The 26,997-nt window shown below is 44.1% G+C and overlaps 1 protein-coding gene across 11 annotated transcripts in view; it reads right to left on the bottom strand.

Annotated features, from left to right (window-relative positions):
- The window catches only part of EPHA5 (EPH receptor A5), a 192,026-nt gene that overhangs the window by 135,849 nt on the left and 29,180 nt on the right, over positions 1-26,997 (bottom strand). For 10 of the 11 annotated variants that reach the window (XM_084519381.1, XM_084519372.1, XM_084519377.1 and 7 more), the window contains exon 3: positions 16,927-17,590. In XM_084519381.1, the coding sequence (XP_084375507.1) occupies positions 16,927-17,590 (664 nt within the window). The remainder of the gene's footprint in view (positions 1-16,926; positions 17,591-26,997) is intronic. The other variant, XM_084519382.1, reaches the window with a different exon arrangement.

The following is a 26,997-nucleotide window of genomic DNA, read 5'->3' as shown; positions in this document are numbered from 1 at the left end:
AATATCTGATGGCAAATGATGTCCTCAGACCTTAAGCTGCTCCCCAGGGAAACCGGAGGCATCTTTATTTACAGACTGGCAAAATCCCCAGGGAAAACAATGCTGACTCCTACGTGGAACATGGGAAACGTATATCCTTTTAATCACTGCAGCACCGATTCATCTTTAAGGCTGGTATGGTTTCCGCTCTTTGTTGCTCTGAAGTGACTGCAGTGATTCAGCTCCCCTGTGAATACCACTGCCTCTCAACTGCAATATTTACTATTAGGATGGCTAAATACACTCGCTGCTATGCAGGCAGCTCCATTCTGACCCGCAGGGCAAGGGTTTCTCAGCTCTTCCTTGCCTCGTACAAGGAAACGAAGTGTGGAAGAGAGTTAATATGGACTCGCTGGGATAAATGAAGACAAGGTCCTCAGAAGTGAGAAATTTGCTTGAATGAATAGAAGCTTAATGAAAAAGCCACAAAGATTTCCATCGGAAGGAATGCCGATCCAGTGTCTGTTTTGTATCTCCAAATAAAAACCCAACTCAAGTAATGCACTCCCATCCTCGTGCGAAATGATTGTTATGAAAAGTGTGTTTGGTTAAAACAGGAGAAAATAAAACGCCACAGGACTAAAACCGAAGCTTATTTAGGAATAAACTATCGCAAATGTAATCAAGGAAACAACGCCATATTTCTACTCTATTTAGCACTGCACGAGACCTCAATGTGCCAAGCTGAGGCAGCTACAGAGCTTGACAAAGCTCCAGCTCCCAACTGCAACCAGCAAGATCAAGCAGTGGCACTCACCTACCTCAGCTGACAAGGTGAAAAAGCAAAATGGGGGCTGGAGAAAGCAACTCACCTGCAAAGCTTAAAAATACACTAAGATTCAAGCCTGCCAAGTCTTTCAGACACTACTCCTTCAGTACGGCATCTGGAGCATAACTCCTGACCAGGGCCTGTGGTACTTTGTGGAAAAATATAGGACAATTAATACTATATACAGACTCTACCACTTCAGCTTCCTGGTCACCTCTGATGTTAACAACTTTTAACAATAAAAGTGATAGGCCATCAAATTCACGCGGGCAGTAAACAGCTTTGAAATAAGTATGAGCCGAGTTCCCTTGGAAGGAGGTACACGCTTGAGAGAGACAATTACAGAGGAGTGGAGCAGATTTATATCGGCTGTTTTAGCATTAAATCTCTTCAGAGTATTTAAAAACATTAAATTGAGACCTTATTAAAAAACTAGACATTTTTATTTCACCAGATTAATGACACTTACATTACTAAATTCAATCTGCAGTTTCAAACAACACCACCACAGCTCTAAGTGTAATTAAAGAACTAGTCATCATTTTGAAGAAAATTTCTAGAGGCACACCAGCAAGCTTGATAAATTCAAGGAATTCACCAGCACATGGGAATTCTAGCACATACATTTTATTATTCCCTTGCCTTTCCATGTACAATGAAATATCCTGGTAGCATTACGTTATAAAAAGGCTCAACTGAAAGTACTGAAAGCTCACAGCAGGCTTCGTTCTGCACACTAGTTAATCATCATTTATTGGTAACGTTGCACTTGTGCTATGTTTTGGCTTGCTAATCTTTTGACAGCAGAAGCTGCAAGTCTGAGGGACTTTGCCTGAACAGCGAATAGCCAATTTTGAATGAAGACACTAAGAGACAAAGCTATTGCTTTCATTTTCACATGAGAGGAAGCGTTCTAGTCACATTGCCACAGGATGTAAAACCGAAGCATATTGCTTTGTAAGGCACTGATCCACTCTCATGCTTTTTAAAGAGATAATTAAATATGTAGAAACACCATTCACTTCTTTAAAGCAAATGTTGCAACATATTTAGAGTCTGGTGCTTCAGCAAAAGAGGCTGAAAATCATCCTTTTTAGTAAGTCAGCACAGAGTGGAACATTCAATCCATTCTTCTCTAGAAGTTGAAGATACAGATAGTTTAGTAACACCATGTACTTTGTGGGGGAATTTATATGAAACGTTAAGTATCTCCTATTTCCCCAATAGCTTAAGACATAAGAAATGAAATATTCACACAATAAATTTATGTTGTTCTCCTGTCTCCAGTTTTCCTAACCGAACTGAAAATATCCCGTAGACTGGGAGAATGTGCAGTAATAAAATGTCTGACTGAGTTACAGTTGAAATCCTGGCCCAGGTAAATGGGGGAAAAAAAAAAAAAAAAAGCCTTCAGCTGTAAACCACACATCGCTTCACAGAAACTAACTACTGCCAGGACAGCAAGTCACTTAAGATCAGCTAAGACATAGCAGCTAGATGTCTATGCTCACTAATGAGGCTGGTACCAGTCACTGCATCTCCGTGGACATGCAGCTTAGTGAGCTAGAGCACAAGCCTGGGAAGTCTGAGCTTCCACTGGGCAGGATGTGATTCTGGCAACTCCTCTCTTTGCCTTGTTTCCTTATCACCAAAATAAGGTGTAAGACACCATCACATGATAAAAGCCCTGGGAATACCTGTGTAAAAAATAAACAGAAGTAGCTGAGGCCAAGCGCTCAGGCTCTTTATCATCCCTGAGAAACTCCTATGGCTTTGAAAAGGCCATGTTAGCTATGTTACTAACTTTTTGTTGTCGCTGCGTTAAAGCCCAGGAAATTATATACTTCCTTTATTTATTTTTTAATATTACCTAAACAAGCTATTTAAAGCAGGAGCTGTTTCCTTTTTTTCCAACAAGAAATAAAGACCTGGAACATTTATAGAAAATGGTGATGTTTGAAACATCTAGGTGATTTTGATCCCCTGCTGCCACAGGAAAATAAATAAAAAATGGAGTTCAAAACTAGCAAAAAAATAAAATAAAAAAAAAGGTACACCAGAGCTTATGGAGCTTCAGGGAATCACAGGTAAGTTCCACACAGATCTAGCACTATATCATTCTTCAGAAAGTATACCTGAAACATTTATGAAATAAATGCATCAGGAAAGGCTACCATAGTCTCCATGATGCATACCAAATGTCTCGTCGGTGTTTTGCCTTGCATGCTGTGCCCCAATTCTGTCTCTTTCAAAGCAGCTGCTCCTGGGACAGCTGTCCCAGCCAGGAGAACCCTCAAGCACACTTCAAAAGTTCAACTGCGCCAGGTAGCAGGGAGACTTTCCACTCCTCGAGTAGGGCCATCAGACATATGCACCATTTGCATTCATATTTTTCTTACCCTCTGATTTCTTCACTCTTTCTCCATTCGTGATGCCAGCCAGTCACACACAAAGTCTTGAGGGTGCAGGACCAGAGTATCAGACCCTGCTCTCCATGCATGCTGGCACCACAAGGCTCCTCCCTGTGCTATTTCAGAAGCAGGCACAAAAAGTCACGTATAATAGGTTTTAGTCTCCTTCAGACTCAACAGATCTATAAGCTGACTACTTCAAAATATAAACATGACAGCAGAAACGAAGCTTTCCTCCTGAACAACAATGGTGTTTGTTGTATTCTGGTACAGCCTGAAAAACACACTACTTTTTCCAAGTAGTGCTTCGTGTCATGTAAAACTAAGAAAAGGGGGAGGAGAGGGAGTGAAGCTATTCTATTATTTATCAGCCACACAGTCTAGATTTTGCCCCCACGAGCTATTTCAGAGATCTATGGACGCAGCATCTGCAGAAGATTCTCTCATTAATACTTTCAACCACGCTGATCTACAACACAGCACTAAATTTACATGCCGCTGATTGCTGTGAGCTTTTTTATTTTGTCCCCAGGAATACTTAAAAAAAAAATTAAAATTCCTTTGCCTGTATGTCATAATCCTGTGCAACAAAGTAGCATAGGAGCACTGTGCATTTACTGAACCTCATAAGTTATTGATGAAACTCTTAAAGACTAAGCTGACAAAGCCATTCCACTTTTGGTGATTTACATAATTATAACTTAGGTACAATTTACTTATTAGTCTGCTGCCTATAATCAACTTTTAAGCAAACACTATGTGCACACCCTTATGTTTTAACCTGCAGCAATCCAAATGAATTCACACATGCAGTTTTGTGCAACGCTGGAGGCACCGGTCTGCTGAAAGGCATCTCAACTGCATGTCTGAAGCACTGGGTAATAATCAGGGGCAAGAGTACTACTGATCACCACCTCTTCATTTCTGTGTCTATTCATTTATTTGTATCATAGCAGCACCTAAATCAAAGGCCCAGAGATGTCTGCTACTTGTTTCATGCACATGTGTAATAGGTAGGTTTACCCACCCATGTTGTTGCTGAGAATCTGTTCCCAAACTGCACAGGAACGTCCCTGGACGTATCAGGTTATTCACTTTCAATGTGCGTGTTTCATTTTCTGCTATCTGACACACAAAAACCATCACGTTCTGCACCAGGCTGCAAAAATCACGCCCTTGAAACTCCTCTTTGCCCCAGCCAAGAGGAGGGAAGAAGCAGAGCAGTCACCTAAGCTGACTGCCCGATTTCTATTAAAGGGAAACGCTCAGGAGGGGAAAACAATGCATGTACAAAACAAGAAGGGTTAGAAAGGAAGTGAGTCAGATTTGCTGGAAAATATTTACTTGCATTTCTAACACAAAGGAATCTTAAGCATTCATCACCAGCACGTTTGCAAGCCTGGCATGATCTGGTGGACTCATTGTCATGTGCTACTGAAAGCAAAACTCTGCTCTATGTATCCTTGTAGCAATGTCTGTGCAAGTAGCCCTCTGGGCCCTGGCAGCACTGCATGGCTTTTTGTAAGGCATGCCTGCCCGTGCCAGGAGGCTGTGCCACGCCAGGCTGGAAAGCAAGTGCATACCTACACCCTTCTCAGGAGAGCAAGGGATGAGAGGAATTGGTAATGGTCTTGAAGCCAGGCTGGTAGAGCCTCCCGACTCCATCACAAGTGGTTTGCAGGACCTTCAGCAACTCACTCAGCCTCCCGTGCCTCTGCTTCTCTCTCACCCTGCTTACTGAAAATATGAACTCCCTGGTGGGAGAGGCAGTTTCTCTGCGAAGGTAAGTAGCACAAACTGATCTTATTTGGAGGTTCAGTGACCTCTGGCACGAGCAGCAATTCCAACAAGCCAGCATCCTAACACCCATCTCCACACCTCAGTACGTGTGCACAGCTGACCGAGAAGGCTGCGGCTGGAAAGCTCGAGAAGGCAGCCTGAGTGAAATGTCAGACAGAGAAAGCAGAGGAGAAAGATCTCCCCAAGATACTTAACGAACAATATTATTTGAGTAAATACTGGGGCAGAGAGGGATGGCTGCAGCTTACTGGGGTTTCCAAGTGCTGCCCAAAAAGGTGTATGCAGCTGACACCTGCTCAGGATACAGGAGGGATGCGGCCTCCTGAACGCTGGACAAGTGAAGGCAGCAGGATCTCAGGGGTGAAAGCATTGTGCCTTTAGGGAAAGGAAGAATCAGATTAATCACAGCACTGTGTAACTGCTCCTACTAGATGCCTTTTATCCAGTGGGCTCATTACTGGCTGCAGATGAGGTAATGCTGGATTCTTGGCCCCCGAACTGAGAAAGGCAGGCAGACAAACCCACTGTGAGATAAGCAAGCTGTGCAAGTAAAAGCCACTGCTTGCTAGCCCTCCTGCAAGCCCGTCTGCCAGCATCTCCCCTGCTTGCAGCTGCAGCCTGCACAGGATGCTGGAGCAGGGCTGAGCCTCTGGTGCTGGCTGGTAGCTGAGGAGAACTCACATTTCACCCTTGTGCTCAAAGGGGCCCCGCTCAAAAGGCCTCTCCCCAGCTGCAACCCCCAGGCAGGGAAGGAAGACACTTCAGAGGTCTGTGCTGGGGGAACTGCAGGCAGCCACATTGCTGGAAGAGCTACACGGTTTCAGCAGTTCAAGCCTGCAATGAGATACAGCTGATCATTAGCAACAAAAACACTTCTGATCTAAAACAGCACAGCGCTGCTGACATCACTGATACTATCCCCGTTTGGGCCAGACTGAAGACAGGCATCCATAAAAATCTTCTATTTCCCATTGTGCTGGAGGTCTTTGCCCAAACCAGCCGCGCAACCCAGGAGTTAAACGTGAAAATTATAGCCCATTTTGACACCTGAAATGTTTTCTTCTGTCAGCATCAGAGTGCCCACATAATTTATATATCACAAATATGATTTGGCAGGATTAAATATGAAAATAATATATCACAGATTTGTTATTGGAATGGAAACAATTTGCGGCACACAACAGCCCAGCAGAAGAAAAGCCTGATTGCCGCGATGAATAATGCATATTGCCTATAGTACTAATTAACCTTGTACGCCAGTAAGATATTAAGGAACAATAAGGCTAATTTGAATGTGGCCTGACACTTTTCCCAATGGCATCTGGAAATCAGCCTTTGGAACGTGTAAAATATGAATTTGTTAAACCAAACCGAAAAATTGCTTAATAAACAAAGTCTGAGTTTTTGTTTCTCGGTGCATTTGCAGCCCGTGTTGTTTGCACGCCTGGACACCACACACAACACACGGGGACCAGAAAGGGCCTGGCTTGTTTTTTCCGGGCCTCAAGTCTGTCAGCGGCACAGAGGTGGTGACAGTGCACATTCAGCTGAATCCCCCAACACCTCCGCAGGCTCAGATGTGCTATTGGCATATCTGCAGCACGGCTGTTGTACAGCCTGGCTCTCCCCCTGATGAGAGCAGCAAAATGCTTATACTGGGAATGAACACTAACTTCAAGCGAAGGCATTTGTACTTCTGACTGAAGCAAAGGCCTCCAGCTGAAAATACCAACTTCGGTTGCAGCTGGTCTTGCATTTCTTGGAAAATACTCGTGATCCTGTTAACACAAAGCTATACATGTTATTAAACACAAACAGGGCTTAAGAACCAGCATGCTCTCAGTTGGACGAAGCACCACCAAGACCTGAGCTAGGCCACACTCACGGGAAGACTTCAGCAGATTCCCATTTGGGATTCCTTAGTAAATGCCTCGTGTAACAGCACACAGTAAGGTTTCAGTCAGGGGATCAAGTTTTCAGACAACGCCGGCCAACTGCTTCATGTGCCAAGGTCTGACCTAGCTTTGTCTTCTGGGCAAAACACCAAAAACCAGGCTTCTGGCTCTCTCCAAGAACCATTCTGCCCCAGGAATCACTGGGAGGTCACCGAACTGAACAGGACCCTACAATATTTTGCGAGGGCAGGGCCTGCCGGGGGCACCGGCCCCAATTTCCAGCAGTGCATGTAACGCAGCACATTTTGGAGTCAGCGCGTGACCAGCTGCCTTCACCGCCGGGATGACACAGCTCCCGTCGATGCCATTAGCCATGCTCAGTGCTCCGTCGATAACAGCATCGCACAACCCTTTTGCTTGTCCCCAAGCACCAGATTTCCATCTGGCAGACGTTCCACACACCAGAGAGTGACTTCCAGCCCCCCAGCGAAAAAGCACTGGGAGATGCCTGACCTGAATGCTGAGCACGTATTACCCCAATGCATCCAGGGGGCACGAGCCAAGGGTGTCAACAGCGAGGGTGGCACACACACCGAGTCCTGCAAGCAGGCCTGAAGAGCTGACGTGCTATTTTAAAGCGTAGTAAGAGTGAGGAGGGACTCAAAGCTTCTTACCTGATCCTTTATACTGAGCACAGTGCAGAGATGCACAGGGATGATCTCAGGCCTGCGTCTCCCTGCACAAGGTGAGAAAAGACCGCCACAAAGAGACAGCGTCTCTCTCAGATTTAGGAGGTTTGGAGGAGATCAGGATCACATCAGTACCTGAGAAATAGGGCTGATCTCAGTTGCGTCAATTATTACGAGCTCAATTTCTGTTGTGTAAGCTGTGCTCTGCTGGTGGTCAGTGCAACACACAGTAAAACCTAAGCCAAGAAATCATTTTAGTTAAGAATGTGTTATAAGGGATTACCACCTCCACCCCAGCACTGTCAGTGGCAGAACTCCCACTGACCGCAGACAGCACAGCACCACACAGCAATTCCCTTCTGCCAGATGACCTGCACCCACGTGGTTTCATTTGGTGGCACTGCTCTGAAATGAAGACTGAGTGCTATTTCTCCAAAGCTACATGCACAAGCCCGAGCATCAACAGGGTAGTTTTCTTTCTTTCTCTGGTGCTAGCTAGACTCTCAATCTGGACCAAAATTCCTTTTCACATGAATGATCGATTAAATCTCTCAAGCATAAGCTTGTCTCCGCATCTGTGTGTGTGGGCCCGTGCTGCTCTGACCCAAGAGGTGTCTGCAGGCATTACCACTGTCTAAATTCCCCACTGCCAGCTTTGTCAGAGGAAGCTACTGCTGTCACAATACAAGAGCAAGTCCTAACTGCTGTGACACTTCATTTGTCTGGGCAGCAGCTTGCCTGGGAAGATGACTGCCCTGTTTTAGTGGAAGTATGCAAGACAATCAAGGCCGGCTAAGCAAACTAGTTTTGACATATTAAATCATGCTTGAACTGTGAGAGCAAAGGAAAATAATGTAAAAGCTCTCCTAGAAAACGTCTTTAAAAATAAATGGGTAATACCGGTCAGCTTTGCCTATAGGAAGGGGAGAAAAGCTTTTATCTGAGCTTCCCAGTAATTAAGGCAGCCGACTGCCTTGGATTTACACTCTTACAAGGATGGCCCTGCCCCAAGATGCTGGTATTGCTGGCATTTCTCGAGCCCAGCAGTAATGAAGCCCCCGGTCCTGGCTCTGCTGCTGCCTGGGCAGGAGGCTATCTGCAGAGCGGCTCGGAGCTGGGAAGCTGCAACCCGCAGGCTGCTCCCGCTGAATGCCAAATTAGCGCGCTCCCCACGCGCTCGGGGAGCAGCTTCTCCTTTCGCTCTGCAGTAATTAAAAAAGCTTCCTTCTTCAGACAGCTTTCCGAGGCAAAGCTGCGACCTCCGTCGCTGGCGTAGCGGGACGACAGGCTGCCCAGCTACGTGCGAGGCAGTATTTGGGGAAATCAGCACCGTAAGCAGAGCAACCCTTACAAAGCAGGCAGGAGGCAGCCATTTCACTCGGTGGACAGTAGCCGTGGCTCTAGGCTTTAATAAGGATGATGCTGGTTCCCCAGGCAGGCTCACTTGATTCAAGTAACGCCAGCAGTCACATGTGTAGAGGGAAAGAAGAGTCCACTGATGCTTTTTTTTTGTATATATTTTAATCTATAGATAGGTCTGGTACTCAGTAACAGCAGCTTTGGCAGCAAAAGGGACCTTCTCACAGATACGGACTCCTTGGCACAGTTTCCATGCCAGGCAGAAGCTTCAGATTCTTCTGCAGAATCCGTACCTCCAGGCCAAACGTTTTCTGAAGGGAAGCATCTCATTTTGAGGTACAAAAGCAAACAGCCTAGTTAGCGTTCAGAACTGCTGAGCATCCACTGACTTCAGCAAATGCTAATGAGTGCCTGACACTTCTGAAAAGAGTTTCCAAGGGCCCAAAGTAATGATTTAAATAACCTAATGTTAGGCAGATGTTTTCAATGGAAAATTAAAAAAAAAAAAAAAAAAAAAAAAAACACAACACACCATGTATTTAGCAGAAACGTCTTCCAAAGCTTGGAAAATCTTTAGCAAAGACAAATTCTGTTCCAACCCCAGCTTTAGAAGAGTAAGCTTGTGTTGCTGTCCAGTACATATCCTCTTCCACCAGTTCTGCTTCCAAGGACATAAACTGAGGCAGAGCAGGGAAGCACACTTCCAGGGACAGCCTTATGTCAGCCCCAGCCGGTGGAATTGATCTGCAGTTTTTAGAGCTTAGATTTTCAGGGGAACAAGTCCTCCTTGGTCGTAATCTGATTCATTGTCATTTGCAGTTAAGAAAGTTGTCAACTGAAACCCCAATTCTTCAAACTTCAACTGTTTTTTAAGGACTTACATTTATAAAAGTAGGACAAGTATATGAAAGCAATAAGGCATATCCACAGACCAGGCATCTTCTCTTTTGTCTTTTCTTTCTTTAATCTGTTTTGGGTATACGGTTGGGGCTTTATAAAACACCTAGCCTTGCTCTCTGAGTTCATTCCAGTATTAAAAATTTCACCATCATCCTGGGGGAAATAAAAAATGGAGGCCCATCAGCACCAAGTTCAATGCAACCTTAACCACGTGTTGTCTGCGAGCACCACAGTGTCTGTAACTAGATTAACTTCAATCATAAAAATGAGCAAGCTTACAGAAAAAAATAAATGGTCATCCCTATTTACATGAAAAACAGATTCACCTCTTTGTGCAGACATCCGTGTTGCAGTCTCTGCATTCTGCTTACCTTACGCAGGACAATTTTATTCAGCTTTAAAAAAAAACTGAAAGAAAAGGTAAACTGCAACCATGTTCAAACAAGGTGAAATTGCACCCTCCTTTTCTGGAGCCTGGATTTCAACCTCAATATTAACCCAAAGCAAGTTAAAATGGTCAACATATAAAGCACGCACAGAGAAAAGCTTGTAATTGAAATGTCAACACATCATTAACTACCGCTAAGTGATTCTAAATGAGAAGCACAAAACTGAAAACCTGCAGGAAAACATGAAAACCATGGCAATAGGCAACAGTACAACTTCATTTTAATGCTCAACGTACATTTTGTGGAATGAGGGTTCTGACAGATGAGCGGTGGCAGACCTGTGGCAGTTTGAGTGGTTGCAGCCACCCTTCTGCTCAAGATTATCACCCAGGGATAGTGCCCATGTCTTATCAGCCCCTGTCCAGGGCATTAAGGCAAAGCCACTGGTCACATCAGTTGGCATGCAGACTGTCCAGTTCTGCAGTGCTGGCAGCAGCTTCCAGCAGTGGGACACAACAGGCAGCTGGGGACAGCTCCATCTTACACCAGAGCAATTAAATCCACTGCATTGTCAACCACTATTCACGCACTTTATGCTTAGCATCTCTCCAGAGTCCTTATTTGTTTCTAAAAACAACTATTAATAAGCAAGCTATTTCTAAGCAACTCAAAGCCAAAGGTGACAACCGGAGGAACCAAACAGCACCATGGCTAACGGGCACCTCTGCAACACCTCCATGCTTTTAGAAGCATCTTAAGCTGGATATTCAAGAATACTAAAATCAAACAAAATGAATATTCAATTAAATACCATTTAGTTATCTAGGCTCGCATGCAAAAGTATACCCTAAAACCTTCCCCAAAGCATTTTTTGGCTAAGAAGTAAACACGACCTTCAAAACTGAAGCATTCAGAGCTGGTTCCAAACATGATTTTATTTATACTGCTCAATCTGTATTTTACATGGGAAAAAAAGTACTCTTTAATTGTCCTTCTGTAAGATGACTGCAGAGCAGCCCCACTGCCAGGACCGACAAGGTTACGTTAGGCAAAGTAACAACCTAAAAACATTGGTGCAGGATGAGGAAAGGTCTTGGGAGTCACCAGGGGTTGCAAGCGTACAAGGTAGCACAGAAGGTTAAAACTCATTAGCAGAGTACAATATATTGCACATCCACAGACCATGCCTCCCTTAATGAAGGCAGAGATGTGCAAAATAAAACAAGTAGTAATATTTAATCAGCCCTGTTGCAATACAGTTCTCATTTCTGGAAAACATTTCCCTGCTCTTAAGTATGTCAGCTGTGGAACAAAACCACCTAAATATACACACACATAATAAAACCATTCCCCCTCCAGTGACAACTGCCTTTTGCTGAAATGTAGCATTCAAGTGATTTTCTTTACATTTGAAAAGATAATACAAACTGTGCAGCCAAAAATTCTGCTATTCTGACGCCGGTTGGTTTTGTGCCTAATTAAAATTAACTAGACACTTCAGCTCATAATTATATAAACACCTACTATGCTATACTCCCATCCAATTTGGTTTTAATCAGAAAAACGCACAAGAAGTATGAATGATGGGCAAAGAACTCCCTGGAGGGGCAGCAGTATTTCCAAATTCAGTATTTTCCATATACTGAACATTTCCATCAACGTTTTTCTTCCATGTAATCACCTCCCAGTAGAACAATTAAGAGGAGATTTTTTTATTTTTTATTTTTTTTTTATTTCTGGACTTTGCTTGCTTTCCACTCTACCACAAGGGTAAAAGTACGTTTGCCTTATTCACCTGAGTCCCAGCTGGGAAGCGTCCCAAAAGACGGGCAGGATTTAGCAACACGTTGTCTTTCTGGAGTATCCACAACAAGGAGTTTGAAGGGAGAATTCAGCCAACCCAAGGCAAAGAGGCAAGCTGTGGAGGGGGTAGGAAAAAAACTCGCTCTCTCCTGCAGCTACATCAGATGCAAAAAAAAACAAAACTTGCTGCTTCAGAGGCAAAGCCCAAACTCCAAAACCAAGTTACCTGTGCAGCCACAGATTTCCACTTCCTAGGAACAAGGGACAGTACAGTGCCTTCTGCTTCCCACCACTACCAAGGGCACTGACTCTGCCTGTCTGCTCCTGCACAGAAGCAAAAAAAACAAAACAAAACACACCACAATTGTCTCAATATCCTTCCCATAACTGATCAACAGTGGGGCAATCACCACTCCAGGCAAGTTCCTTCAAACACCTGTGCCGATTGCACTGCTCTCAGAGGAAGAAGAGTAAACTTCTGATCTACGTAAGCTAGCAACCTTTGTCAATTGATTTAGTTATACCCAAAATCAAAGATATCTGCCAACAACGCTCATTTCTGAAGCCTTTGTTTCCTGTAAGGAATTATATCTCTTGGCAAGAGCTGGAAATGAACACTCATCAAAAATACATATTGGTTGTAAATGCAGAGAGATACGTTCAGCAAGGTTGGTTAAGAGAAGAATAATCAAGCAACAAACATAAGTATTTAAGAGAGCAGAAGGTCTTGGACCTTCTAGAGCTGTTTTACAAAAGTAATCCAAATATTTCTAGAACGGTACTGCTGCCAGAAGAAAGAAATTAATACCCCAATCCATCCCTCTGTTGTGCCCTCTGTTTCTGACTTCTCCCCTCAGAAAGCAGCAAGGGTGAAGAAAAATTTCACCTAAGTTTTCCTCCATTATTTTGTCCAGCTCTGTTACATCTGTAATCGTGTCCATACCTTGTAGCTGGCTAAAAGTGGCTGTACTCCCTTTGATCTCTCTTCAAGTAGCAGTGTGCACTGATTCTTGGGAAGGAGAGCCTGGTGACCTCATGAACTCATGGCGTGCTTTTTCAGCTTGGCTCACACTCAATGCAGTTTTGCTGGTGCTTGTTTGTGGGGTTTTTTTGTTTGTTTGTTTTGTTTTGTTTTTAAACTGAAATATTTAATTTGTGATTCAGTTCTGAGAAGCAGTTGAAAAAAATATTAGGCTCTGCAAATCAATTGCATCCACAGCTACAGCTCCACAGCCCCACGGTCACCAGTGGGACCTCACTGCTGCATGTGTTTGGGGCTCACTAGATTAACGTGCCAACCTTCCAGTAGGATGGGCTCTGGAGACTTTAGAGGGATAAAAATAAGGATTTCTCACTTCCCACTACGAACACGTCAGGCTGAAGGTGAGGCTGAATACCAGCAGAGAAGTGCCAGGAGGTGACCTTTCCACAGTGACTTTGCTTCCTGTGCAAACCCCAAAAGGTGAGCCCTGCTGTACGCAGTAAGCAACTAGAACTGAAGTTACAAAATTAGGACCATTTGCTGTTACTGAAGGACTTGTGGTCTTTTAGTAACACCAAATCATTGCTCTAGAAAACAGCATGGAAATTCAGAGCAACTGCTTTGTTTTTTTTTCTTATTAACTAGTGTGGCAATTTATTCTTGTGAATAACGAGCCTTAACTCTGGTCATTTACAAGCATGTCCCAAAACAGTCACAATTCACCTCTAGTTGTCTCAGGGCAGTCGCTGATAAATGGGCCATGCTGCCAAAGGAGGAGTAAAATATAAGTAGTTTGGGTTCTTTACAGTAAATACTGCCTAGCTGCCTATATTAATTGAGAGAGCGAGCACATTATATAAGGAGATTAGACCATGTCATATTTACAACCCCAGTGTCCCCAGCGAGAGAAATTGCTCAGCTGTTACTGTCAGTGCCTTCTTCAAACAGGAACCCCGCTGACAAGATGATGAATTCAGAACATCGTTGCCAATTAATGATTTGTAGGCAGAAGGGATTTCAATAGTTCCCATATGTCTGTGAGGGTGACTGGGATTTGCATCGTCTCTAATAAGAGCGTAGTCTGCTTTGTCCAGACGTGACACTGGAGCTTGGAAAATGTCAGCTTTGCAGGGGAAATTTTAATAAACAAAGCCAGGCTCTTCGGGGTGGAAAACGCTTCCCAAGGCACAGCCAGTAATAACCTGCTTAACAGTAAGCAAAAGCAAGCGGGGAGACTGCTTGCAGGATGCGCTTAAATGATTTGCAAACCAAAGGTCAGAAGTTATTTAGGTGTTTGTCAGAGCTACGCCACGGACTGCCACAATGACCATGGTGTCAGCCAGGAGCACAGAGCACACCTCCTAAACACAAGTCAGGCTGTGAAAAAGCCACCCGCATCAACACAAAATTCATCACAGGACGCCTTCCTCGGCGCAAGTTGCTCCCCTGATGGGCTGCAGCTCACTTCACTACCCGGTAAAAAGAAGCTCAGTCTTGTGAACGCAACAACATCCCAACCAGAAAGCATTCTGCTCACCAAAGGCATCAGCGTGAGCTCGGTATGCACTGAAGGCAGGCATCCCGAGCAGCCTAAGGCTAACGTCTCCTATCGACTGAGCATCTCTGAGCACCGACCAGCAGGAAACGCTCGGCACAGTGACCTGGGTTAAACACAGGACACCCGAATGGGGCCCTCACACAGACTTTGCCACAGGCACTTCGATCCCGACATGCCATTGATTTGGTGACGGAATTTAGGGCTTTCCTACAAATGAGGATTATAGATTCAGCAGCTCCAGAGTAGTTCAAGGGATAGCCTTCTGCTGGGGGTGCAGGCTGTGGTCGGAGTACAAAAGCAGTTTCTGGGGGGTTTGCCTCACAGAAGGACAAGGCTACGTCACCACGAGGCAGCCGTATATTTGCAAACTCTGCCCACACTCCTACCCAGCATAATCTTAAATTATGACCAAACACCCCAAAGTGACTTAGAAAAGTCCATAGAAACAAAAAATCCCACTCACACCCCCAAACGTAAAGCAGAATATGAAATCACTAAGGTCTCCTGGAAGCATACTCCAGATGGCAATCTCAGAGCTACCAGAGATGTAGCTGCTCCACACGTGATAGTCTTGAAGATCTTTACCAACCCAAGTGTCTGGTTTAAGCCAGTAGTGCTTTTTTTCTTTTGTTTTGGGTGTGTGTTGTTTTTTTTTTTTTTATTATTATTATTATTGTGGTGGTGGCTTTTTGCTTGTTTGAGTTCTTTCAGATTACTTTGAAGGCAGGTTTTGGAAAGAACTAATGGACGTACTCCCTTTCTCCAACACTTCTTGCAGGTTACTCAAGACAGCGTCTAGACGTTGGATTCAACCAGGGCATGTTATTTCAGGACACAGTATTTTTAGCCACAATGAGGCAGATTCTCACTCAAATATCTGGCCCTTGTCCCTCACTTGCAACAGTCTAGATTTCATCAGCTAGGATTAACGTCAATCTCTGTTCCCCTCGTGCAGTATCAAGCTGCAAGTCAAATTTCTTCACCCACATGTGGGATAAGTATCTTTATTGACACAGGAACGAAAAAGAGCAGATTTTTCAATATAGACTGTATCTGCAGAAAAAGCCGAATCTCCTAGTCAAAAAAAAGCACTAAACCCTGAGTCTATATCCTGTTTACCCAAGGTTTATCCAAAAATAAGCATACCTACAATCTATTTCCAAGTCAACTCTTGAGAGATTTGAACTATAAAATCTTCAGGGGCACGGAGCGTAACTGAGGACTAAAGGATCAAGGCCCCAGTTTATTTGGGATATGCAGGGATCCATCCTATGCACCGACAGTACAAATGCCAACAACAGTCTGGGGTGAGGTGAAGAGAAAATGCAACACTGACTTCAGCTGGAACAGGATCCATCTGCCTTCTCCACAGGTTGCCTCTCACTAAGTGGCCCCAAGTAGAAGGCAGTAAGATGGAAGGTGAACAAATTAGTTTTGCAAAAACCAAGCTTGCACTGAATTTTTTTCCCCTTTTCTCTTTTTTGCCCAAATAAGTTTTCTTTTAAGCTACCTGTTACACTTTTACAGAAGGACAAATTTTATGTACCAATATGTAATGCAAAAAGCCACACTCTGTACTACCTCACTTCATTTTTTTTATTTTTTTTTTTTTATAAGAAGCATTCTTCTTAGGTTTTAGCTCCAGACACCATAGATCACTTGCTTGAGGCCCTTGATTCAGTAGACCTATACTAAAGAGCAACCCAGAAACCTCAGCCAGCTACTTGTATGTAAACTTCATCACATATGGAAGCATTTTTTAATCAGTGAAGCTTTACATTTAACTCAGAACAGCTGAGCAGCTTTGTATTAAACTATTTACCAGAGAGGAAAATATCAAATTCTCCCTCCTCCCCCACCTCACAGAGAGGGAGAAAAACATATTTCTTTAAATACAAAAACACAAAACATGCCTTGTACAGGGAAATTAACTTCAAATGTTCCCTGCAACCGTCCAGAAAAAAATGAAATCAAGCTTCTAAAATTGAAGAGAGAACCTCAGTATTGAGTACATCCGATGCAAAGCTTTAAATAACTGATGAGACTTCAGATCCCTCACGGACCCGACAGTGCACTGCTCCCAAGGTAACAGCGGGGTGCTGGAGCCTCATTGCACCCTGTGAGCCGGGGAGGGAACTGTACATTGGTGTCAAGTCCCACAACACCCAGCCCAGGCCTCTTCATCCTCCCACAGCCATCCAGCAGACCTCAGAGGAAGCAAGAAGCCAACCTACCGTTGTCACCCCAACCAGGCACGAGAGAAGGATGTGGAAGAGAAGAGAGCCAAGGCAGCACATCACCCTGGCACAGCAACCCCCCTGCAGACCCTTACCTTGGCAGGTGTTGTTCTTCTCCTCGTAGCCTGCCTTGCACAAGCACTTCCCGATGGGCACCAGCCATTCTCCCTCAGCACTGCAGTGCATTTTGGGCGCCTCGTCGGTCACCGAGTGGTTGACGCAGACGCCTGAGACTTCTAGCAGCTGTGAGGAATCTGCTCCCGTGATGGTGTCTGGAAAGCGGGCCAGGTTGCGGACCACTGAGGGGCATTTCTTGTAGTACACGCGCACAGAGACCAGGGCAATGCAGGCACCCACGTCCTGGAAAGCAAGGTAAAATCCCTTTTTGGTCAGGGGCCCGACGTCTCTCACCTCTGTGTTTAGCTTCATAACTCTGTCGCCAAGGTCTAGCTCTGTGAAACTCTCATCAGCAGCAATGGTGTCGATCTTGATATACTGATTCTCTCTGATGTTCCTCCCATCTTCGTCATCCGATTCAAAGTAGTACATGTTAAAAGTCTCTTTGCAAGTCCCAAGTCCTCCTGGAAGGCTGTTACAGTCCCTCAGGGTGAATTTGAGCTCGATGAAAATGCGGGATGCCCCTTGGTTAGAGATCCAGCTGGTCAGAAGCCAGTTGTTCTGATTCTGTTCCATTACCTTGCATACTTGGTATGTGTGTATCGGAGCATAGTTTTCATCCACCTCACCAATTTCTTCCCACTGCGTAAAAAGAAGAAGTATTACTTTTAAAAAAAAAAAAAAAAAAAAGTAACAACTCCCACAAAATCTGAGCTTTCCCGTGGAAGATCACCTGAGGGCACAGAGGTTTATGGTGAGATGTTCAGGGGGCAAAACATTTTGGCTTGGTAATAAACATATCAGATAAAAGATCCTTTAGAAACATAAACGGATGCTAGTTAAAAAGAAGGTTGTTAGAGGCCTTTCAGAAGCGGGAAAATAAAACTGCTGGGTTTGTTCACTGGTACTTTAAGTGACAAAACAAAAGCAGATGGGGCCATGAGCTGGCCTTTTCCAATGCAGCCACATAGGTGAAAAAGCTATTTACAGCCCGTCTGTCCCTGCATCCCCAGGCTCCTTCCTGCTACTCCCTCAAATCACTGCCCAGCACAGTGAAGACGAGCACATTTCTCCAGGCTGTTCTCTCTCCCACTGAACAGCTTGCTGGAAAGTCAGCAGTTGTGCATGAAATAAAGGGGCCTTTGCTCCCCACGAGTGCTAATCAGAGGAGTTTCGGCTGGTGAAACAGCACTTGCAATAGAGGAGGGTACAGGATCTGCAAGACTTGAGCTGCTCTGAGGATGCTACCTGGGGTTTTTAAAGAGCTCCAGATAACTTCTGCCAGCTGTTTATGGCAATTGTAACAACTGCTTTTTCGCTTTAATTTGGTCACGCACAAAAGTGAATCCCTTGGAAGAAATGCTTTCTCCTGGTCCAGCACTACAGCAGTGCCTCCAATAGAAACATGCAGCATTAATGCCTCCTTCTGCTTCTGACAGCTGTGGTACCACTCGAAGAGGTTGGATTAACCCCCACACAGTCAAGAACTAGGGAGAACCAGCGATGATTTCAGCTTTGTTCCCCTCTCCTAGTTCTGACCTGCTCATCTGCTAGGGCTGAATTCCCAAAGCCTCTTCCACCCTCCCCGTGCCCCTGCTCAGCGCTGCTGCCTGCTTCTAATCTTAGCTGTGGACAGAGCTCAAAGCAAGCACACAGAACATAATTTCAAGGTGCTCCGATACAAGCTAATACAAGCAGAATATTTTCTAAGGCCAAAGGCCAAGATTTTATTGGAAATACCACCTGAGATGAAGTCGAGAGCCTTCTCAACCCAGATATCATTACCGCAGAGCTGACAGGGAACACCCTCAGAGTCAACATAATAATGACATTTTTTCAGGGATACGCTTTTCTTAGATTTTATGTGAATACGGCAGCAACGAGTGGCCTAAAAACATAACATAATGCTACAGTCTAAAACGAGTTATAAATACCATCGGCAGAAAAACACTTCCATTCTTCCATGTACCCTTCCTCCCCGACCTGGGAGGTACAAGTGCAGACTCTTTGTGCAATTTTAGCAGAAGATGTGCCTGCTACAGAGTCCACAAACATCACCACTCTTCTGAGCGAGGAACCTAAATTCAGGATTTTTTTTTCTCATGCTATGCAGCATTTTCATTTCAGAATCCTCCATACGACTCTGGGCTTAAACAGGCCGCGATTCTACTGTCACTTTATCCCTCTTGACAGCGCCACAGACTTTGCTGGAGATGCCTAAGGCTAAAGCCAGGCAGACCTGTGCAGGGTTTGTGCCTAACTTTGGGGAGAAGCAGCTAATAATTGCGCAGAGTGCCACAGAAAAAGTGTGTAGAAGACAGCACAGATCTGCCAATAGCTTCTCCAAGCCCCAGAATATAGGGTGGGTTTGCACACGTGAAATGAAAAAACAGAAAAATACCACTCTGCACTAGTGCATTTACGTGTTCAGCATGCCATGCATACCACAGCACCCCATTTAACATGAGGCTATATGAGCACAAGGTCTGTTCCCACACTGGTGATTCTGCTGGAGGAGGGGGAGGGTGTCCCCCCACACCCCTTCCAGCCAGGGCAGAGGTCCCTGCTGCCTCTGCCAAGCGAGCCCAGGAAAGACTGCGATGGCCTGAATGACTCCAAACCTTTGCTCTTTCTGGTGAAGGTCAGATCACTCAAACCAGCACATCAACCAGCAGATACTGGAGGTATTCGCCTCCAACAGGAGGTGGTGAAAAGCATCCAAGAAGTAGCTGAGATCAAACAGTTTCAGTGAGTGGGGATGGGTACAGATGGCCACAGAATGCACAATGCAACTCCATATGAAATTTAGAGGGTACCTGATGTACGTTTCTTTCCAAAAACTGATGTCTGCAGGGACCATAATGTTGCAATCATATCATTAGTGATCTACCTTGACGGTATACCAAAAATCCTCAGAAAAAATACTTATTTTAATTTAGATTGATTTACAAGGACAACTATAATGCTCTCCAGAGTCACCAATTAAGCTCCTTTCTGTAGCTGCTCCAAGAGTTGTGTTAGTGAAGGAAAGCTTGGTTGTTCAGCAAGGAACTCCAGTGGCTCTCATGGTTGCTTTCACCCACGGACAGCACAGCATTGAGCAGGAAAGTCCAAGCATAAACACAACTGAAATTACACCTCAGCTCAGTGTAACAAGCATCACTTAACATCTCAGACCTCAGGATGTGCTGTGTTTCCAGCAGGGAACCCCAGCTCAGAGCAAGTCCTGCCATCACCACCTGCCATCAAACCTAAAGCAATCCGAGAGCAAGAGGAAAGGGAGGTGCTAATGAGTTACGGCTGCTTATCTCCGTGTAATCCTCACGGGAGGATCAAGTAGATCCTATCGGAGCAGCCTCTATTGTATAAAATCTCTGCTCTGCCATTTAATCCCATCTTCTGCTTGCCTATCTGCATGTAGGAGGGCACCACGTCTTTCTCTTCCAATTAGTGCAGCTGGATTTGCCTCACCCCCGAGACCACCGTTCTGCTTTCACATCCCTCCATGAGAGGGAGATAGGGGAAAAGAGAAACCTGCACCTTCTGCCTGGTCCCAGCCTCCCAGTTCTTGCAGACCTCCGACAGCCACCTCGAACAGCAAAGGAAGAAAAACTAGCTAGAAACTCTGCAGGATGAAATGCTGTGCCATAATACTTAATGAAAAAGAAAACTCGATGCATTAAAGTGACAGCATCTAGCTGAAAATATTTGTGTTAAAAAAAATAAGTGCAACTGAAAAAATGTGTAACGTTTTAATTCCTCTCCTGCAGCACATATTTTTGAAATATAAATCAACTCCATCTGCAGGATTAAAACAAAAATGCAACATTAATTTGGTGCTAAATGTTTTCTCCAAGTCTTTAATAGCTGTAAGAAGGAAAACACCAATGCATTTCAATGGCCTGATGTTAAATCATTTATAGAAGACCTATTTCTGAATCAGAAACTTCCAGTACACCACTGCTAGCGAGTTAACAGAAGCTAAAGACTGTGCTCAGCTCCATCAATAGCAAGCACGCAATTCATGCGGGCTGTCTGCCCGTGGAAAGGCCAAAGATATCACACATCTAACTAATACATACATAAAAGCTAAAAAAGCAGTCAGTGGAGCAGCCTTGGGTTAAATGGACAATTTTAAAAGCCATTCACCAGCTGTCTGCCGCTCAGGCTTGCTTCTAAGCTCTGGGATTCCAGGACTGCAATGTGCTACCACAGCACAGCACCAGGCTGCTGCCCCAAAAACAAGCTCTGATGCTGGAGACGAAGATTTCAAAGCTTTTGTGTGGTCTTTGGTATTTGTTGTTTGGTTGTGTTTGTCTGTTTTTTAAGGTTGGTTTTGTTACAGGCCTCCAGCCACCTGACGCAGCCACCAAAGGTGGTGTGCAAATTTTAAGCCTTTCTTAATTCTACGCATGTTAATGCTGCTAAAAGAAGTTCAACATTTAACTAAATCCTAAGAGTAAGAGCAAAAGGAGGCTTAGGAACATTAAAAGTGGTTCCCGGGACTTCCCAGAAAGCTTTCCAGCAGGATTCCCTCCCTCCCTCCAAGCCTTAAGGACTGTCTAAGCTACTTCTGCTCCCACTCCCCATCTCACAGGCCCTCTGGCACAAGGCTCACCTTCTCCCACTCCTTACCCCACTGCATGGCACCATACAACATACACATGGTAACTCAGCTGTCTGCTGACACCAAGATGTAAAACTGGAAGAGGATTTAGGTGTTTTCATTCTTTTGCCTCTGGAGAAAAAAATATGATGTTTCCTTCTGCACATCATCCTGCCCTGTGCCTTTTTTTCCCCTGTTACGCTTGGCCCTTCTCTGTGAGACACGTGCCAACCCAGCTCCTATGGCAAGTTTTACACAGGGAAGCCTGGTGCCTTTCCAGAAGGGCAGGCCAGCACACTCAGCTTTGTGCAGTTCATCCCCATAATATTTGGGCAGCCTATTCAACTGCCTTTCAGGCAGCAGATCGTAAGACCTGGCTGCCGATCAATAGCCCCCAGCTCAGCTGCCACACACACATTTCCACCCGCTGCTCCACTTCCTCCAGCAGCCCTCACCTTCTTTTCTTTCACTGCTCTCCCTATCACAAAACCCCAAAAACTTCAGGTTTATTTTTTTTAGCTGCCTGCCAGCTTTCTACCTGCTATCATTCCACAAAGATAAAGCAAATAAGAAGAGCATCTGAGCAGGCTCTCCTCTGTGCGATTTGATTGATTTCGGTGAGGTAACATAAGGTTAAGTCTCTGGTGGAAGCCAGGCAGAGCACTACGCATCCTTCTCTGTAGTGCAGAAGGTTTTTTAGGGCTGCGTCAGCTGTACAATAACAGCGATCTTGTCTGCTACAAAGCACCACTTAAGATGCACTGGCCCCAAATTTCAACTGCTTCCAAGCCTGCCACCAGTATCACCAGTTTCATCACAACCCTACGGTGTACTACATCACTCAGATCTTCAGTTCCGCAAGTCTGAAGCCCAAATGCTGCTTTGGGACACCACCCTCAACCAGGGTCCTTGCTCACTGCACTGTCCTGCTGCCACTCCTGCATCACTCGGCCAGCAGCCAGGGGACTCCTTCCAGTCAATTACAAGTTCAGAGCAACTGAAGGATGAAACCATTCACAAACTCAGATCAAATTAGGAAAGGAGGGGACAGGATACAAATCAGCAAAGGGGAAACCAAGTGATTCTGATAGCCTCTTCAAACAGGTATTTAGCATCTTCTCTTCCTGAATTTATATGAGAAAAAATAGAGGTTAGAAAAAATATATATAAACTGTCGTAGAATATCCCAAACTATTTCTTTCAAACTCAAATACACTTTTTAAATTTCACCTTCCAAAATAAAAGAGACCGTTTGTACAGATAGATTTCTATTGTGCAACAACACTTTTATGATGAAAGGTGCAGAGATTCCTACACAGCTCCTATTTCCTCGTTTCTGGAGTTCATTTTAGGGGCAGGAGCCAGCATCAAAAGAGAACTGCAGCGAGTTCAATGAAAATAGTATTTGGCCTGGTGTTTATTCAAACCTTAAATACCAGGAGCAATTGTAACCACTGAGGATCCTGCCATTTCCCTAAATATGATCCTCCCCTTCCCCTCCCAGGGCTCAAACCTCAGAGGGATGGGCAATTTTACAAGCAAGGCATTCATATAGATGGATATTCCTACTGACAACAGCTACTAGTCAAGCAAAAAACTTAATAGAGAACAAACAGAGGGTAGAAGTGGATCCAATTAATCTGAACCAAAAATTTGGTCTAAAGAAATAGATTCAAAAAGCAAAGTTTCCAGAGAAGGAACCGAGCGTTTTCTGGTGGTTTGGCACATACCTCTCAATTTGTCCAACTAGGAAAATAAATACGTGCAAACAAACAAGAATACCACAACTTCAGGGCTACATTTCTCATGTTTTCCTACTGGATTGCAGTTGTCTGTTTCTCTCAGCGCTGCTCTACTCTGGCCCCTAAGCTGAACAGTCTGGTTACCACATCTTTCAAATACCTTGGGACCACAAGGTCTAAATTACCTGAGGTAAATGTGAGCTTCCCTACTTATTCCAGTAAATTTTTTAGCCAGCAGTGAAGAACCATTCTTCATAAACTAGAAGAGAAATGAGGGAGAGAGCAAACTGTAAATTGCCAGGAGGGGGAAGGTAGGAACTGGAAGTACAAAATGGCTTTCAGACATGCCCCATTTGACTAGCAAACTTTTTTCCTCCATCTTTTTATTAACCAGTGAATGCATGTATTCCCTATTCCGCAAGTGACAGAGAACAGACTTCAATACGTGTTTCCACCACCCTCACTCCCCAAACTTAAATGCGAAGTTTCACTGCAGCAGCTTTAAAGGAACAACCAGACATGACCTTCTGAAGGATTATTTCCAACAGGTGGACAGCAAAGGTGTTAAGAGCAGTAAAACAAGCATTAACCCATAGTAGAGGCTATTTGCCAGTGCATCTAGATTTACTAAAGCTCAATTTCACTAGACACCAAGGCTTTATGTTCTACTTGCACTGCAACCGATGTCAGGATGGGAATTAATAAAGATGGTGGGTTATAATGTCACTTTTCTACTATAAAACAGACCTAAGCTGGAAAGGAATTGGGTGACTGTTACACACCATCATGGTCCATATCCCAGCTCCAGTGCTGCCAATCTCTCTCTAACACTCAGCAGAAACTCACCAGCAGCAATCTGCTTAAGAAACTGCAAGTTTTAGATGCAAGAATCCAAGCATTTGGGTCTATTCTCTTGTCTTTTGTGGTGTTTTGAATCTTTTTAACTTCACCTGGTTTAAGGTTTCAAGGCCTCGTGTGCACAGTTGTGACTGCTGGAAGTCCCTGTCCCTCCCAAAGCAATGTAAATTAAAAGTTTGCACACAAGTTATTCAGAGAGCTAAGGAAAAACACCAAGTAGGAAAGACCCATGCTGAAATGAGCGTGAGACTAAGCAAGACTGCTCCTTTCTAGATGTGCTAAATGAGAAGACAGCAGAAGCAGCAGAAGTTACCTGAAGCTGTATGGAGAACTTCATGATCGTCAGCTCCTATGATTTAAACCTTTGAATTTGCTACCTGAATGATCCTTCCATATTTTCTTATATCTGTAACACACATGCACAGTTTGCTGCCACACCTTTCTCTTTTATTTCTGCAGCAGGCACTGCGAGAGACTTCCTACCGTGTAATACAGAACACTGGTTTGGTAATTCCTGGCTCACTCCACACTACTGACAAGATGACTATGAACGCAGATGTCTGCAAAGCTGAGATAGCATCTTAAAACACAAGCGGTAATTTGCTTAAGCAAATCCCACCCTAAAAGCCTGCAAGAAAGAAGAGCAATTAAATCATTACAAATTATCTGCAGAACATGCTTACGATGAAATATATTACCCGCTTGGAGAGCTGCACAAATAAAGTTGCAGAAAGTGAAGTAACGTGAGGACAAAGTCACCTAGACTTCAGTGCTGTGCTCCAAGATGTAATAGGAAAATGAAAATGGGACAGAAGTTTTGCTCAGACTTTGATCATTTGCATGATCAATGAACGATGTCAGGACTGAAATCTGACTGGAAGGAGAACCCAGCTGGAGGTTACAGCAACTGAAATAAAAAGGAGCATCAGCCCCTCTCCAGCATGCCTAATCAGAGGCTGCTCTGACCTGTTCCCAGAACAAAGCACTGTGGTACTCGCAACCCCCCTCCTCCTTTTTTTTTTTTCCTTTAAGGTTTGAAATTCTTCCTGCATCTGAATTAAGCAGACGTTTCACACTGCTGTCCAGCAATCGACGCAGCAACAATGAATACGAGCATGAAAGAGGCAATGGAGAAACACAATACCATTAAATCATTTTTCCCTGTTTAATGTAACAGTCATTGCAGAACAATTTAACAAATGCTGTAACAAGCAATGTTGACAACGCGCAGTTCAACACCAGAAGACTGACGGAGGCAGATTTTCAGAAGGACTCAGCACAATATGACACACATTTTAGATTTATAACCGAAAGCTTGGATTTTCAGAGTTTTGGGGACAGTCTTTGTGTAAGTCGTCATCTGATGATACCAACAGGTTCACAGAACCATTTTCAAAAGCAGCAAGCAAGAAAGGAAGTCTTCCTTTTTATTGTATGTCTTATCATTAAAACTACTGTATGTCTTAACATAAAAACTAATTTGGGGCTTCTAATTGCCTACAGTTGGAGTAATACAACTCATTTGGCCTATTCCTGCATGCACTAGTGGAAATTGGTGGGGGATGAGATGGAACATGCTTTTTGCAAAAACTGAGCTAAATCATTAATCTTCATCATTGTCATCAGCTACCTAGAATGTCCTGAAAGTGAGAACACTTATTTTTAAAGATTTTCCAGTAAAAGAAAAAAATTACTTGACTAAAAAGTCCATTTAATGAAAATAAAACAGATTAAACTCCTCTTTTTCCTAATGTTTCAGGAGAAGGGATGTAATTATCCATGTGCTATGCAGCAAAAGCCTAACCTCTCAGGCATACCCCAGATTTGACTAGATTACAGACAACCCTTACACCATACCAGGCCCTCCAACAAATGCATTGTTTTACCCCTGCTCCCTGGATTCTAATCTACCCAAGGCTTTTCATCAAGATAATATTACATTCATGGCTTAGGCCCTGACAACTGCACCCATAAATCAATTTCAAATTTTGCATTAATCATCTTTCTGTAATCAGCGGCTATTCAGCACAAATTTACATCTCATTTATGTTGGCCAAACAGCCACATTAGTGCTTTGAAGCTTATTCAGGCTTAAATGATTATATTCCCCTAATAAACACTGAAGTCCTCTCAGTCCAGTCACCGTGAGCTGCATTAATGACATGCCACGGCGGCAGGGGCCATCTGAAGTCAGCCTTGTGCGCTGCTACGAGCAGCAGCCCCCACGCCAGGCAGATTTTGCGTTTCCAACTCACCCAGACAGAAGAAATGTGAAGGCTGGTCTGTCTGTGCAGATCCTCTTCTGGGAATTGCCATGCACAGCAGGCATATACACCAGGCAATTTATTGTACCTCCTCCTAACAGCTCCATTTGCCACCTCTTTAATACGTGAGGTTACTAGTTTAAAAAAAATGAAAGCCGGGTTTTCTGAAGGGCCATTTCCTAGGTAGGCAGCTAAAGGAGGCAAGCTCCACCTCTTAAGTGCTGAGCACCTTACAACTGTTACCAAAACCAAAGAAAACTGTTGGAACCTGAACCCTGTAGAAACTCCACTTTTCCCTTTTGTCAAACAGCTGTAACTTTGTTCACCACACCATCAAATTGGGTCTTAGCGTGCTTTCCTTTGATCACCTCGGAATTAGGCATTACATTTTTAATATCTGACAATTTTTCCTGGCTTTTGCATTGCTCTCACTTCTTTGTGCAACAAAGACCATCACTTACTGTAATCCAGTGTAAGTAGTTAAACCGTGATCAGTTTAGGGTGGATTTTGCATGTTCTTTCTTACAATCCCTATAGTGAGGCAATCTATCCTGATTGAACAAAGAATAATTATTTAAT

This window comes from Aythya ferina, assembly GCF_964211825.1.
Source record: "Aythya ferina genome assembly, chromosome: 4".
Lineage (NCBI taxonomy): Eukaryota > Metazoa > Chordata > Aves > Anseriformes > Anatidae > Aythya > Aythya ferina.
The sequence above is the reverse complement of the archived record's forward strand: the minus strand, read 5'-3'. Positions and strand labels throughout refer to the sequence as shown.